This window comes from Pholcus phalangioides, unplaced genomic scaffold, assembly GCF_987345545.1.
Source record: "Pholcus phalangioides strain wild (caught in Gottingen) unplaced genomic scaffold, Ppha-v1.0 ptg000042l_1, whole genome shotgun sequence".
In the NCBI taxonomy this organism is placed as follows: domain Eukaryota; kingdom Metazoa; phylum Arthropoda; class Arachnida; order Araneae; family Pholcidae; genus Pholcus; species Pholcus phalangioides.
Window position 1 is genome coordinate 19493532 of NW_028301628.1, and position 16689 is coordinate 19510220.

General features: G+C 34.4%; 1 protein-coding gene across 6 annotated transcripts in view; it reads left to right on the forward strand.

Annotated features, from left to right (window-relative positions):
• Arms (Ankyrin repeat-rich membrane spanning) overlaps positions 1 to 16689 on the forward strand; it is a 39546-nt gene that overhangs the window by 17417 nt on the left and 5440 nt on the right. For 3 of the 6 annotated variants that reach the window (XM_089255375.1, XM_089255374.1, XM_089255376.1), the window contains exons 13-24: positions 564 to 746; positions 1020 to 1176; positions 2735 to 2880; positions 3659 to 4011; positions 4107 to 4286; positions 5019 to 5228; positions 6560 to 6797; positions 8598 to 8763; positions 9859 to 10037; positions 11810 to 12174; positions 13610 to 14086; positions 14680 to 14712. In XM_089255375.1, the coding sequence (XP_089111501.1) occupies positions 564 to 746; positions 1020 to 1176; positions 2735 to 2880; positions 3659 to 4011; positions 4107 to 4286; positions 5019 to 5228; positions 6560 to 6797; positions 8598 to 8763; positions 9859 to 10037; positions 11810 to 12174; positions 13610 to 14086; positions 14680 to 14712 (2687 nt within the window). The remainder of the gene's footprint in view (positions 1 to 563; positions 747 to 1019; positions 1177 to 2734; positions 2881 to 3658; positions 4012 to 4106; positions 4287 to 5018; positions 5229 to 6559; positions 6798 to 8597; positions 8764 to 9858; positions 10038 to 11809; positions 12175 to 13609; positions 14087 to 14679; positions 14713 to 16689) is intronic. The other 3 variants (XM_089255378.1, XM_089255377.1, XM_089255379.1) reach the window with 1 other exon arrangement.

Below are 16689 nucleotides of genomic sequence, written 5' to 3' on the forward strand. Positions count from 1 at the left end.
ACAGCGATGGGATCAAGAGTTGGAGGAGGAGGAGGTCATCACGGAACCTGACGACAGCTTCAGGAGAATGTGACAGTTTCCCTGATATCTCAGGTGCAGGCTCTCTGGGTACCTACAGGCCCTTGGATTCCACTACTCAAGGTATAACTAGGGCCCTGGCGGGGGGCCCTCGGGATCTTTACTGCCCACATAGGCCCCTGGTTGGGTGTGTGTGTGTGAGAAAGATATATATATATTCATTGTAAGATTTTTTGAGGATCCCGGAATGCCGTACTGTAGACATGCAGATGTAAATCGCATTATGACGATCATCACTCACATCGAGCGCTTTGTCTGATTAGAAATATATGAACTCCTCAGACTAGATAAGTAAAATCACCATTAGAAGACAATGACTATGTGGACCAGCCGCAATAAATTTTTTTGAAGTTTTTTTTATTATGCTACGATTATGTTGTCTAAGAGGGGTACCCCCTCCCTTCCTACTTTTTCCAATTTTTTGAGTGGGAGCCCTGCATTATTTATCTAGTTTTTGATACAACTTAATTATTGTATCTTTACAGATGAGATGAGAAATTTTGCAATTCAATGGTTGGAGCCAGTTTTTGAATTGAGTTGGCTGGTATTTCTTATTGTTGTTGTGATTTCTCTTGTTTGTGGCATAATATTCACCCTTGCTTCACATATGTGGATTGTTGGAGTGGCAGCTGCGGCTGGAATTTTCATTTTTTCTTTCATTTTCCTTGGTAAGTTTTTTATTATGCATAATTACAGTGAAACCTTACTGCAATGATATATAACGATAAACCCCTCTACAACAATATTTTTCCTTTTTTTTTTTGGAAATGTCTATACTCTGATGTTAAACTGCTGCCTCTGTATATAGTGATAAATCCATATAACAATATTTTTACTTTGTCTGTAGAGCATTGTTATATTGAGGTTTCACTGAATATATAATAAATATGAAATCAGATTTGAAAAAATAAATGTAAATTTCTTTTATATCGGTTTTTAAGGCATGGTTGTCTATAGTAGCAAAAAATACAGCTGGGCTAAAATGAACAAAGTTAGTGTTGTTCTGGCAACTCAACTTGGTGCATTAAGGACATTATTGTCTGTCATCTTTTGTAATCCACCTTGTAAAAGAAGGAGCAATATGACTGAGCCTGTGAGGTAATTATTATTATTTCTTGTGAATTTCAGTGTGCTATTCGAGAAACACCATGCTTTAAAATTTATCTTGTTTTTTGGTGTCTCAAATTAATTACCTTATTAGAGATCATCTTCTATTTGTTTCAAATGCAGTAAAACCACTCTTAACTGTCACTTCTCTTTTATAGAAAAGTAATAACCCTTTTTTTTTTAATTTCTTCAATAACACAACCCCTTCATTTATGTTCACCCCTCTCTTGTGGACAAATTTTTTGTGAGAGGGTGTTTTACTGTGTAATAATAATTACACTAGTTTGACTGTTTTGAACCATTTGAAGAAAAACTATATGGGTGGTATAAGAGATATGGCTTTTCGTCAGCCCAATACATCAAGTAAATAGACATTTTCTGGATATTATGTCAAGGTAAACTTGGAAAGAAAAGTCATCCGGTCTCTGCCGGGAATCGAACCCAGGTCCTTGTGCAAATCAAGCAAGTGTTCTAACACATACATCACTGGATATTAGACCCTGCCTTTCATAATTCATGCACTGTGGTGGAAGGCGCTGAATTAGAGGCAGTAGCCACCCTGCTGCTATGGTTGAGTGGTCATAGGGACGAACTTGCATCGGGTTCGAACCCCACCGTCACCATAGTGGTGGTCGGCTGAAGTTGGTTTTTGTGGTTCCCAACTTCAAGGCGCAAATGCGAGTCGATCTCCCTGTTAAAAAGTCTCACCACAGAGAGCAACAGGCCTACAACAATTTAATTATTCAATCATTACACTTCACTAATAGTTAGAAAACTTGATGGCAGATGGAAACACTACACACAACAAGAATTACACAGAAACAAACTTCATGTCAGGTTCACTACACATATACACACATTCCAACATGTACCAATTCGTTAGAAGTTCCACAGAGGAATATGTACGAGGTGCATGTCTGGTTCAGTAGTAGTAGTAGTAGCCACCCTTGACTTCAGCAAATGGTCCCCAGGTAGGGTGGTAGGGAGAGATAGATCGATTTTTTTCTATCATCTTGGCTCTCTAGATGGCTTTTCCTTAAAAAAACAGTATCTCTCTCTACCATCCCATCTGAGGGCCATTTGCTGAATTTAAGGGTGGCTACTAATGCCTCTACCTCAGCGCCTCACACTACAGTGAGTGAAATTAGGAAGGCAGGGTCATGTCACCAGTAGTGTATATGGTAGCGCACTTGCCCAGTTTGCAAGAGGACCTGAGTTTTATTCCCGGTGGAGACCAGATGTCTTTTCTTCCAGAGTTTACCCTGGAAAGATATTCAAAAAATGTTTATTTACTTTATGGGTGTGACATTATGTGAAAATTGTTACGTTATCTCATTTCCTTCTGATTCGTATCATGAAAAATGTCAGGTGTAATTAGAAACCCCTACCATTCTTCAACAGCTTACTTCACTCACAAATAGATAAATTTTAAGCTTTTTTAATTCTTAAATTTAGTAACGCCCTGTCATATTCAACAATAATGTGCTTCGTAACAAAGGAATCAATTCCAGAAAGCATACCAACATTTTTTTCTCTCTCAATTTTTTAGATTCTTGTTTACTGAACAAACAAAAGTTACCAGCTCAGGGAATGATAATTCTATTGTTCAAATTCTGATATCTTTGTACATGGCTATTGAGAAGGAATATGGTTTTTTCACTTGTCGCTTTTACAGAGTTTTCCGTCCTAAACCTGGTAATAGTTTTTCCTGTGTTTGTTAGTGTTTATTTTTTTAGTAATTTTCTAATGGTCTCAAAATGTACAGGATATCTACTCTTATTGTTGTTTGATAGCTAATTTCTTACTGGTTACCTTTAGCGGAAACTTTCAATTATACAAAAAATGTTTTAAATGTTACCCATCATCCTTGATGCCATTTAATAAAAATTAATTTTTATGAAGTTAAAAAATTTTAATTTTTGAGTGTTCTCTGGGCCATATAAGTCTTATTCGGTAAAAAAGAATTCATGCACCAATGTGTAAAACAAAAGAAAATTCATTCTTTTACACCTTAAATCAAATTGGCTGTTAGACAACAATAAAAGTGGTTACCCTGCATGTATCTAACCATGCCAAAATGAAAAGCATACATATCAAATAAATTATTTTTTCCTTCTCTGTAGTTTTAAATAAATGTAATCATATAAAATCAAGATTTTATTAATTAAGAGGTTTTGTCAGGAACTTACAAACACAAAATAGGATCCCATGGATTACCTTTAAAAAGAAGACTAGTGAGATGTTTTTTTCTTTTAGAAGAGAGGAGGTATGCTTCATAAGATGGGCTCCCTGTAATTGTTATTTTATGTGTAAGGAAATGTTTAGAGCAGGGGTAAAAAAAACATTATTTCTTGTAATTTTTTCATCAAGAGTTAAATTTTTGATAAATTATGAACATCTTAAAAAAGTACGAGTGATTTTTTGAGAGATACAAATGTTTGAAGATTAATATTACTTTTTTTTGCATTTACAGTTCAAGCACAGCAATGGCAATGGCGTCGTTTATGCTGCATCCCAAATTTTTTAATTGCTCTATTTGTGTTTGGATGTATTTTGGGCAGTTTAGCTTTACTTTTTATAGCCAGTACAGCAGATACTAGTGTACAAGCAGAAGAGCCCTCAGTAGTTCGATCCATTCTCATTGCTGTTGGCTGCTTTGTAGCTTTGATTCTAGTATCTAATCTTTATACATGGGTGCAATTGGTTGGTTCTCTAATTATATCTCATCAGCGGCGAATAGCGCATAGTCTAACTCATCTGGAGTCAACACAAACCATGAACTATATAACATCACTCAAAACAGAAGTTGACACCATCGTTCAAATGGTGAGAAAATATGTATGTTCTGCCAGATATTTATACTTTGATAATCACATATAGGCCATACTGTGTGAAAAACTGACTATAAGTTTTATTCTCAGGTTCAGTGCTTAGATGCTTTTGTTAGTCAGCAGACTCGTTTGGTTGTCATAGTTGATGGATTGGATAGTTGCGAGCAAGAAAAGGTTCTTCATGTACTTGATGCTGTTCACTTGCTATTCTCTGATGCATCAGCCCCATTTCTCACTGTTTTAGCCATAGATCCTCATATTGTCATATTGGTATGAATGCTAGTTTTCTTTAATATGAATTGTGTTCTAACAACATAATTTTTTGTTCTACTATGTTCCGTTTTCTCCATTTTTTAATTTAAAAATTTTATCAAACTTGTGAGTGCAGTATAAGTATAGTAAAGCTCTCAACTTACCATCACCCCACAATTTACGTCATGTCTTCCTAAAAATTACATATTTTTAATTAGACACATTGTGAAGGCTTTGAAGACTTTCACGTTACAGTTTTAGGGAGAAATGTTTTTCAAGGGAGTCACACAGAAAAAAAGATAATAAGCATTAAAGAAAATCTAAAAATTTATTTCTTTCTCCTGAGCACCATTGAAAACATTTACCTCAGTTTACCTCGCCAGAAACAAGCTACTGGTACTACAAGCTACTTAAATAAGCTAATTTATGTTTAAAAAGCTTTATAATCTCCAGTTTATTATTATTGTCCATTAACTCACTTGTGTCAGAAACTTTTTTTTCAGAAAAATTGAACTAATATTTTCTGTAAGAATATGACAAATTTGTATGTTGTTAAAAAATCTAATATATTTTTTACATAGAAATCTGGCATGGGTCATAAACGACCTGTTGGGCACAAGCTTGTTTCAAACTGTGTATTTATGCATGTATCGAAAATAATCCATTTTGCATAAATGGGTTAATGCTGTCTTCTATTGTTAATCTATTGAGAACAGCTTTGAACTTGATTTTTTTAAATTATTGTTGCAGGCAATAGAATCTAACATAAACCGAGCTTTCCATAACTCAAGTATCAGCGGTCATGAATATCTGAGAAATGTTGTCCATTTGCCATTCTATCTTCAGAACAGTGGACTACGACGAGTGAAGGCAGCTCAACAAGCTGCATTACATGCTTCAAAAAAGATGACATACTACTGGAACGAAGACAGAGAATTAGATAGAGGTGCACCTTCCATTGTAAGTTATTTCTTTATCAGAAACCACATTTCGATATTCTTCCCTGCATTTCAATTACAGTAGACTGTTCACTCCTCAGCTCATGACTATTTGGCCTAGTTTAAAAACAATATTACATTAATGATTATAAACAATATTACATTAATGATTATAAACAATATTACATTAATGATTATAAACAATATTACATTAATGATTATAAACAATATTACATTAATGACTATAAACAATATTACATTAATGATTATAAACAATATTACATTAATGATTATAAACAATATTACCTTTTCATATTTGTGTAATCAGTTAGCAATGAACAGTAAAATAAGTACACTCCCGCGAAGGTTTCTGGCATAGTTTTTTTCCCCCTTTCCTTCATTTCCTTGAATTTCCTTTCTTCTGAGATCGCAGCAACGTGCGACGGGTAAGCTAGTAATAAATAAAAATGATCCCTTGTACTCACTAGAGTCTGTTAAAAAACATAGCTGTACATTGTATACAAGTTTGTTTTGTGCAATTAAGTTTATCTTGAAATACATGCAATACTTTTATTCTTGGATTTCCTTTTTCTGTAGTAAATTTTTAAAACAGTACAGTTCAGAAGTGCATAACAAACATTTATCATTTATTAAGTATTATTTCTGTACATAGAGGTAAAAAAATATGAATATATAAGAAAGCGGGTATTGGTATAAAAAGGATGTTTTTTATGTGGGGGGGGGGGAGTGAGCATGGCCTCTCTGGAATTTCTGTTATTTGGTCTGCCCTTTTGCCACATTAGGCTCTGCATAGTCCAGAGTATACTGCTTTTTTTTTTTTGGTGTGGAGCCCTATTTACCAGCTGCAACTTTATTAGTTACATTTTGACATAAAATTCACAATACACTACAAATACAAATAATGAATAAACATTGTTAATGATAATAATCTACTACTATGAAGGTAGTTTTTTCCCTAGTTTTGAAGCATGATGCTGTTTTCAAATTTGTGTAATATTTTGTCTCCATTCACCATTTTCATGATTGTTGACATTGTTTGATTGTTCATTGATTGATCACATTCTCATTATTATTACTATGATTACTTATGTATGGGATGGCAACAAACGCATTAGAATGTTTTCTATGGTTTGAGCATGTATTGCACAGAATTAGAGTTGTATTGCACCCAATAAAACCTGACTGTTTCTTGTTTATGAACTATGTATCCATAGATAATACAAACAAAAAATGATAAATGCATGTTTCCAAATTTATCAGGTAGAAATCAGTGTGAGCCTTGTATCATAATTATATATTCTAACATGATCTTATTTTGGTGTGATTTTTCAGCCTACAAATCGTAAAGCATCTAATGCAAGTATGTCAAATCCAGATAATTACCATAAACGCTCAACGAAAGGAAACCAGAAACTGAAAACAAGTGAAAGCATGGCAAGCAGTATCAGCAATCTCCATAGAGTGGTGTTTGGTGCTCAAGATCTTACAAAGATATTACTTACTGATGACTATTTTAGCGATGTGAATCCACGTTCAATGAGACGTCTTATGAATATTGTTTATGTGACAGGTGAAAATGTACATTTTTATATACCAGGGGTTCTTAAACCACTACTAACCTTTGTGAGTGTCGCCACACCCTGACAAAGGTTCTTCAAAGCAATTCTTTATTAGACTTGCTTTTGGAAACTGCGGAAAAGCATTGATTAGGAAAAGGGGAGCTGTGGGTGAAAAAAGTTTGAGAAACTCTACTATATATACACACATAAGTAATATAAAATGTATATAAGTATTTTTGACCTGAAATAGCTTATGGACTGAAAATGTTACAGCCACGCAACTCAGATAACTGTGTAGTTAACTAAAGTGACTATGCCCAATCATATGCAATAAAACAATAGCTTGTGAAATGTTAATTTGAGAGAGAGGGTAAAAATTCTCTTGGTGTTAATGATGAAACTGACTAATGTAATACACTATATGTTTTGACATCGTTATGCCTTCCTAGTCTATTTCCTTTTATGCCCCTGACACATAATTAATCTCATTTGACAGTTACATATTAATCAATGGTGCATACAGGTGTAATTTAACCTTTAATTAGTACAAGCTAGAGTTGGCAGGTTTTTGACGCATGTCAGCTTTTGACGGTTTAAACTGTCACCTCAAAAACCTTGAATATTGCTTTTCAATATAAAAATTCCTGTAGAAAAAAAAACCACATTCATTGCATGTAATGTTTAAAGTCACTATGTTATACAAAGAATAAATATTTAATATGATTGTAAAATAATTTTCTGCTCTCTACAGAATTCTTTTGGACAACATAGATATATTTTTCCCTATAAAATATACAATTTCAAAAGAGCATGACATAAAAGCTGAAGGAAAAACTATGGAACTATTTATTATTCTTCAATTCAACATCATTCTCAACCTTCAAAAATTTGTTCATCCGCTTATATATGTGTATTCATATAAGCATCTGCTGTACTCTTTTGATAACAGATGGGTATTTAAAATAATCTTTTATGCTATAAATGTAATGTAAATTTCTCTTATTAAATTATCTAGATAATCACTGATACCTAAAATGAGAGATATCCTTATTGTGCATAACATTAGAATATAGCTATCAATAAAAATACTAAATTTTAGTACTAAAATGTCCTTTGATTTAGCAATGCTGATTGCATAGGATGCTTACGAAAAGCTCCCGTAACTTATTCTAAGTACAAAAGTAAGAATGATAACATTGACAATAAGTTTAAACCGTCTGTTTTAATACTGAGTAAGTTTCTGAGATAAAAAACCTAACCCCTGTCAACTCCTATCACATATATTTTGCTTAGTAAATTGAACACAAGTAATCAGTAGTTCAAATAAAATGAACCCTAAAATTATATATTATCTATTCTAGACTCTGTCTGTCAAAAAATTCAAAATTGCAAATTTTAATTAATATTTTGTTTTAATTATTGTAATAAATTAGTATTTAAAATAAATCGTAATATACAAAAAAGTAAGTTTCTCATCATGTTATTAACCCATTGTGTACAAAATATTATCCAGAAGCATTCATTTAGGTTTTTGACGGTTTAAACCAGTTTTTGATATGTGTCATGTCAGAAATGGTTACCTTATAAAAGTACTGGCAGATACAACCAATTTTTGTATAGGCGATGTTGCAATATTAAATTAGCATAGGACATGTGTACCTGTTTTTCCGCCTTTTCAGTGGTTATGTATGTATGAGAAAGCATTCAAAACCTATTCAGTTGAAATCATTATATGGATTTTATATGGATTTTTATGTATCTTATTTATTCATTAATGATAATACTTATTTTGATCAACTCTTTTCATGCAGGCCGTCTTTTGAAAGCATTCAATATTGATTTCAACTGGTACCACCTAGCATCTTGGGTGAACATCACAGAACAGTGGCCGTACAGGACATCTTGGATTATTATGTATTATGAAATGCATGAGTCTGAAATGGATGAAAGTACATCTTTGAAAAGCATATATGAAAGGTAATTTTTTTTCAATTTGGTTATAGTTATACTAAAACTGGCCAATAGTTTAGTCTCACAATCTTAGCACATTGTCTATGGGTAAAGGCATTATATTTATTTCTCAAGTGCTGACAACAGTAAACGGGGAAAGGAACATGGTTTACCCCTTCCACTTCATAACCAAACTGTAATACAGTGGGATGTATAAAGATGATTTCTATTAATAGAATTGAACAATGATGAACCATAGTTGTGAAAGTGATATGTTTCATTCTGAAATATCAAGGCTCTATTACTTACTGAAAATGTGCAGAAACTGAGAATTGATTCGTTTCATAGCATAACATCTACAATGCAGTAAAACATATTTAAAAAAAGACAGCACAAAATTATTTTTTTAACCTAGGGATTCTTAAAATTTTTTGCTTCATGAACCCTTTGTGACTATTAAATGAAAGCCACAGGCCCCCTGTGCCTAATGAATTTCACAGGGTCTGTGGATGATGCTACTTGGCAAACAATAATGCAAAAGCAATAAGTTAATTATTTTCTGTTTATCGAAGCTAACAGACCTCCCTAAACTATTTCCAAAAATCCCTGCCTTAACAACTGCTTCTCATTAGAATTCACTTACAGAGGTCCAGATGTAATTATCTTTGCTGTATTTACATTTCTTTCTCTCCCTTGACTTTTGTGTTATTTACAAAAATTTCCTGTGAAAAATCTGTCACTTCGAAAAAATTTTTTAGCTTATGATTTTCAGCAGCATGTAATGCACACATGAAAATTTCATTCACTACTAATGAAATCTTGTGGAACGGAAAGAGTTGTTGGTCATATTAAAAAAAGAAATTGTCAGTTCATCTACACACTATCTGTTATCTTAATAAAATATTTTTTATTCCAACTGCTCAGAGAGAAAAAAGGCTGTACTCTAGATGACATATAAAATGGTATATAATACTTGTGTGCAGCTTATATGCAGGAAATTATGGTAGCTTTTGCATCTATATTTGTGCCGCATATTTGTATTATGTGTTTATGACGCATTTTCTGCATAACAAATTTTTTGCATTCAACAAATTCTGCATTGCAATTTTTTTATATTTTTAGGATTCGCTGTTGCATGCCAACATCTAAAGATGATGACTCAATGCTTGATCTGGATCATGATGAACGAAAATTTGAAGTTTTCTTATCTGTTCATTCAGGCAATCTCTTGATTAATGATATGAAGGTGTTTTTACCATTTACTATCAACTTGGATCCATACATTAGGAAAATAATTCAAGGTTAACATCAGAAAATTAATAATTAATAACTTTATTAATGTAGTAATTGTTGAACCTTGTTGCACTGCACCTTGATATACAGTGAAACTTGTCTAAGACGGACAATGAGATGGAAACCTGTCTTGCACAGAATCAAAAAATAGTCTGTTTGAAGATTAATGCTTTGATGTAGCACCTTTATAAAACAGAAATCTGTCTGAAACAATGTTTTTCCAGTCTCTTGATCTGTTTTGTACAGGTTTCACGGTGCTAGGGAATCGAACAAAATGAGACCACAATCATGTGCTTGGTTATTCTATGAAATCACTTTTGCATAGCCTGTTATACTGCAGTCAAGTTATAAGGTGAGGGTTGACCACTCTCGATATACTCTTGGTATAATAGGGTTCTACTGTAATTTTTATTTACTATCGAGTACATGTTTTAGATGCCACTGATATTTCACTTTTCAGCAGTATTTAAATAATCATAGTCTTGATTTTGTATTAGGTGGGGAACAAAGTTCTTGCCAGAAATTTATTGTTTGGAAAAAATGATATTGAAAAAAAAAAGCAAGAAATATCTTATCAAAAGTAATAACATTCAACCATCACTGTTTCAATTTTTGGGAAGTTCTTCCAAAAAATCAGGAGTTTTCGAGTTGAAAAAACTAAGGACCTCATTTTTGACCTCTTTAGAAGTGTTTGGTTTGTTCTTGTTCAAGTGATTTTTTCTGTAGAGACAGAAATAGGTGGAAGTTAGTGGGAGCAAGGTTGGTAGAATATAGAGGGTGGTCCAGAAGTTCCCAACTCATTCAGAAGTTCTGATTCTTTATCTCAGCTGTTCTCAACCTTTTTTGGCTCTTGGAGCCCTTTCTGGTAAAATATTTTTACGGCAGAACACCATATAGGCCTATTTTTAATTTATTAATCACATTTATTTTTTTTTAAATTTCAAAATATCTATAATAATTTTTTTTTAATTGACTGGTTTTTTTTTATTCTCTCGAGTTGCCGCAGAGCCCCTGGAGAGTACATACGGAGCACTGGTTGAGAACCACTGCTTTATCTTCATGGTTTTCGCTGTGTGCGGTCTAGCATTATTGTGGGGGTAAAGAACATCCTTGCAGTTCACGAGCGATGCCTTTTTCTGCTCCAAACTTTCATGAACATTGTCCAAATAGCCACAATGCACTTTGGAATTGATTGCTCGTCCACTGGGAAGAAAGTTATAGAAGATTATTCTATGGTGATCGCACCAGGCAGACACTGGGACCTTCTTGTGTGTCAGTGTATGTTAGCTGGCGAACTTTTTTACTCTTTTTAGTACCAGGTAATTTCCAGCTGGATTACATGTCCACAGTAGAACCAGCATTTGATTGTCCTGCCACTTACACAGTGTACTCTCCTAAGTCTGAATCTATTGTAGTTGCAGCCCCGGAAACACCAAGTTTGGAATTCCAGTGGAACCAAATGATATGACGAATTTTGGATTTTTCACCAGACATTTTACACTTCCTGTGTTACACCTAAAAGTTGCTAACAACTAACAAAATTTTGGGTACTAGTAGAACACACTTTAACATTTACAAAACGATCTTAGTTATGTGAATTAGACTGTAAACATGACTACTGCAGTTCATCTTGCGCCACCTATCATTTCTGGTAAGAACCTTTTTCCACCTAATATTTTGTTCCAACATTTGCTATTTGCTTTTTTAACCTTATAATTCTGAAAAGAAAACTTGCATGCATCAAAAACTTAGATACAGTACTTCTTTTCATTAATTTCAGAGGAACATCAAATGGCATCGGAGATATTGAAAACTGATTTGAAACCATCTAATTCCAAGTTAGAGCCTTCTAGAGAGACAGCAAAATGGCTAACAGTTCAAGCTGAGCATCAATTTCAACAAAAATCTCTATTTTCATCTCCAAAGGCACCTCCCACTGTCATGGGGTGGATGCCATCAGCTCCACCATTGGTTGGAGACAATTCAAAAAGAAATTACCAGTGCAATATGACATCACCTATATCGCATCAAATGTTGCAATCTCCAAATCCTATGATGCCATGGTGGAGTGGAACTGCAGAACCCATGATGCCATATTCTATGATACCCTTCCAGAACAAACCTGATATTACACCTTATTTGGAAGTAAATATTTCCAATTCATTGACATTATTAGTATGATCTTTTAACATAGGTTTAAATTATTCATACTAGGCAATTGAATATCTAAATTTTACCGGTCATTATTAACCATAATTCAGGGCCGTCTTAAGAGCATCATGGGCTCCCGGGTAAAGTGATTTTTCTGAAGCCCTACTTGGCGAATCCCCGAAAATTCTAACCTGTTCTAATTTTTGTGAGGCCCCACTTTTCTTGAGGCCCCCGGGCCATGCGTTAAGACGGCACTGCCATAATTGTGTAGTTACCTCTATCTTTTCCAAATGCATCTTTAATGACTTAAAATGAATTAAACACACAGTGAAACGTTCAAGTTGCAGTTTCCACTTTTTATTTTTAAATGAGTTTTAGCGTCAAAGTTTGTTTCCTCTTATAAAAACCAACTTTGAGATACAAATGGAGGGGGAGGAGGGTTTTAAAGTCAGTCACATTTTCAACAATTCTTAATTCAAACATCCAGAAATGTGATCTAGAAGTGCTATGGGAAGAAAAAATGAACAAAGTCTCAGCTCCAGTATTTTGCGACTAGATTGTGAAATCACAGAATTGCTAACATAGGACTCGACTCTATAAAAACAATTCTAGCAAATCCTTTTTCCTCAAAATCAGGATTGTTCGACTCGCACCACTAACTTGAACCCCCTGAAATGCAAGAATGCTTCGCCATTAAAAAGTCTTGCCACAGTGTGCAGAAAATTCACCACATCAAAAATTATTTAATCACAATATTACATTTCTTACCTGCTAATTTATAAAACATGTTATCACCAACTAAATAATGTCTAAAATATTTAGACATAACTCAAATTTCCCTGTAGGTAGAAATGGGAGTTGAATACATAGGAAAGGACCCAATGTTTTTTAATATATGTTATCATGATTGGGGTACAGGCCTATTAAGCTTATAGTAATAATATAGTGAAACATAGGAAATAAGTTGATTGTTTTTTTTTATTTTTTGTCGTACATAGAATGTGCACTGCATTTTATGTTACTTAATTTTTTTTTCTTCATGTAAATACTTTAAATGTTACAAAGTACAGTTGACTGGATACCAAGTGAAGATGAGTTTCAGAAAGAAAATTCACATTCCTTTGTGTGAGAATGGAACCGCCAATCTCTAATAGTCTGGGCAAGTGCTCTACCATTAAGCTACAGAGGACAGATATTTTCTTCATTTAGAAAATATGTTTATGTTGAGCGGGACTGCACTGTAGACAGCCTACTCTTCAGCATTTCATTTTACTCTAAATGCTGTTTTAATTTTAAAGAGACGAGTGTGTTGATTAATTATTTTGTCAAAGTTAAATGTAATTTCATTAAGATTTTTCCTTACAGAAATATTAATTAATAGATTATTCATCAGGTAATTTCAAGTCTGATGCAATTTAATTTTTTATAGGAAATCAAAACAGATCAGAAACTGAGTTCTTTGTCTGTTGACGGTGTTATATCGCTACTACCAACTCTCCAGAAACTAGACAAACAGAAAATTTCTTCTTACAGTAATGTTCTCAAGGAGCATAACATAAACGGTCAAGTTTTGCTGACTTGTAACCTGGATGAATTGAAAAAAGTTATGAACATGTCTTTTGGAGATTGGGAGTTGTTCAGGGTTTTGATTCTCACCCTGAGAGAACAAGAAGCCACTGGTACTCCTGAAAAACAGATACAGAATACCTCTCCAACTCGGTCAACGTTTCACATTCCAGGACTTTCACACAATACTCAACATTTAACTTCGTTATCAGTGACTGACTCTCCTGATTTCAAGAGGAAAGAAACCGCACCAGCTGGAAGTTCCAGAAACAGATCAGACAGTACAGATTCAAGATCTTTCACACGGGCCAGGAGTAACAGTAGCATTCTTGAGAAACAGGTAATATAGTTGTAAATTTATTCTTGTATTTTAATCCCCTAAGAACAACTATTTAATCAACGATTTAGGTACTATATAAATTCATGTAGATACATGTTTATGAAAATTATAAGTTGTCAATTATAATCTAGTCAAATTTATATTAGGCAAACTGAAATAGGAACCACGAACAACACCATGACTCCATAAGGGAGGCAAACTGACAGTTCTATCCTGATGGTTCGGAATGTCCCTTTTTTTATCAGCCTGTTTGTTTTTTGGATTTCTCAAACCATACATTTATGGTGTAGCTGAAGTGCTAAGAGATTGACAGCTAGGTTTTCTAAATTATAATCTGCTTTTTAAAAGGTGCTGCAAATTCAAAAATTTTGGGAACCTCTTGTCTGAGGAATTCATAGTTTTGTCTAATTTGTAAGAATGGGAAAAATAACCACGTAAGAACGTGATGTACAAAGGTAATCAAACCTTCTGTTAAAGGAAAAATGTTTCTGAAGGGGGAAAAAATTATAATAGACTATAGTATTCTTTTTTTTCTCCATTTTATTATTGATAAATATGAACTGTCTCTCATACTCATTTCTTTTTGTTACAAGCTGCCCGCGTATTGGAATCCAGTGTTAAACCAGGTATTTTGTGAGATTTTATCCTGTATAAACCCTGTTTCATATATGAAAGTGAATTTCAGCCTCAATATATCCTGTTTCAGTTGTAAAGTAGATGCCTGCTAATCTGGTACGTATCAGACCAGGGTGTGCCTGATTTCCAAAATCCAGTGGTGTCTGAGCTGAGAGTGCTCAAACACACTCAGTATTTTGTAGCTCAAGTTTGAATACTCACAGAATTTATTCAAATATCCAAAATTTCTATGCATAGTTCATGTTGAGCATTTTCGCAGTCCCAAAGCAAAATGTTTTACATTGTTCTGCAACGAGCCCTTGGCTGACTGAAAATGTTCTGCAGTAAACATCTCCACCATTGCCACAGTGGTGGTCAGCTGAAGTTGGTTTTCTGTGATTTCTAACTTTGAGGCATGAATGTGAGCTGATCTCCCCTTTACCAATACCAATACCATGAGTGGTGATACAGGGTTCCAATCGTTGCTGTTGTAGCAACGCATACCCCTTTATTTAGCGCCGCCATCTGCTAGCGTTATTTGCGTGTAGCCATGTTTCGTTTATGCAGACTTTTATATATGTGTGCTCCATTTTTATGAAGCTGGCGCCCTGACGGGCTTTACATTTTGCATTTACTCGTTGTTCTCGTGGTTCGTGACGCTCTCTCCTTTCTCCGAGGCTGGGCCGGATATATGACTGCGTATATTTTATCTTAACGATTTCGCACTTTAGTGCTATACTCGGCTCCGGGGTGAACGGGCCTCTGTCATGAATGTTTACGGGCTATCGAAAAACGGAATCTTCCAAGGGCCGGGTCATGTTACGTTAACAGTTTTTTAGAATTATTATTTACAAAATTTTTTATTTACAGTTACATATACTTGCATTCATAACAGTTGATTTATTTATCATATTCAATAATAATTGGTTCTATCCCTTCACTAATATTTACAGTACAGTGTGGGCGTTATAAGGAGTAATCTTCCAAGGGCCGGGTCATGTTACGTTAACAGTTTTTTAGAATTATTATTTACAAAATTTTTTATTTACAGTTACATATACTTGCATTCATAATAGTTGGTTTATTTATCATATTCAATAATAATTGGTTCTATCCCTCCACCAATATTTACAGTACAGTGTGGGCGTTACCCTTCACGTGTTTTTATTTACAATGTCGTCGTATGTTTATTTACATTTCTGCTTGCAGTATGCAGCTCCCCCCTGGCGGGAGAGTGCATTATACTTCACCATCTGGGTTTCTTCTTTTCCCCTTCTCAATTTTACTTCCTGCTCCTCGCATCACTATGACGATAGGGGAGAGAGGGGGGGGCGAGGTGTGCATCCCCGGTCGTACTTTTCGCTTTGTTTTTCCCTCCTTCCTTCCTTCTTACTTCTGTGTGGGGGGGGGGGGAGTGAGCCAGCACTGCTGTCCTTATCTCTTTTCCTCTGTTACATTTTCTTTCTTTCCCTCCTCCTTGTATCTTAGGCCCCTTTCACACGGAGCGGATGCGGGTCCGCATACCCTTTCAAATGAGCGCTGAAGATGCGGATGAATCGCCCGCATCTTTAGTTCGAAATTCGTGCATAAAAACTGTTTTTTCGCAATTTTTGTAATTATTTTTCTCCTTCACCCCTGATTCAGTGCCCATAGGCAGCCTAGAGGCATTCTTTGGTGGTTTTTATCATTGAGCCTAAAGATGCCTCCATTCCGATCCTCACAAGTAGTCGATGGGAGAAAATATCTTAAAATATTTTCAAAAAATTTTGAAAAAAAATCTGTCTTTTCGGAAAAATATGAAAGAAAATTCCAAAAACATCCAATGTTCGAAAAATCCAATCCAAAAACATCCAAAACATTCGATGTTCCAAAAAAAAAAAAAAAAATTCAGCAAATATCAAAGAATTTGCAAGTATAAAAAAAGGGAGGGGTTTGGACTTTCAAAATGTCTGTGCTTAGAAATATTCACATCACAATTCTGTCTTAGG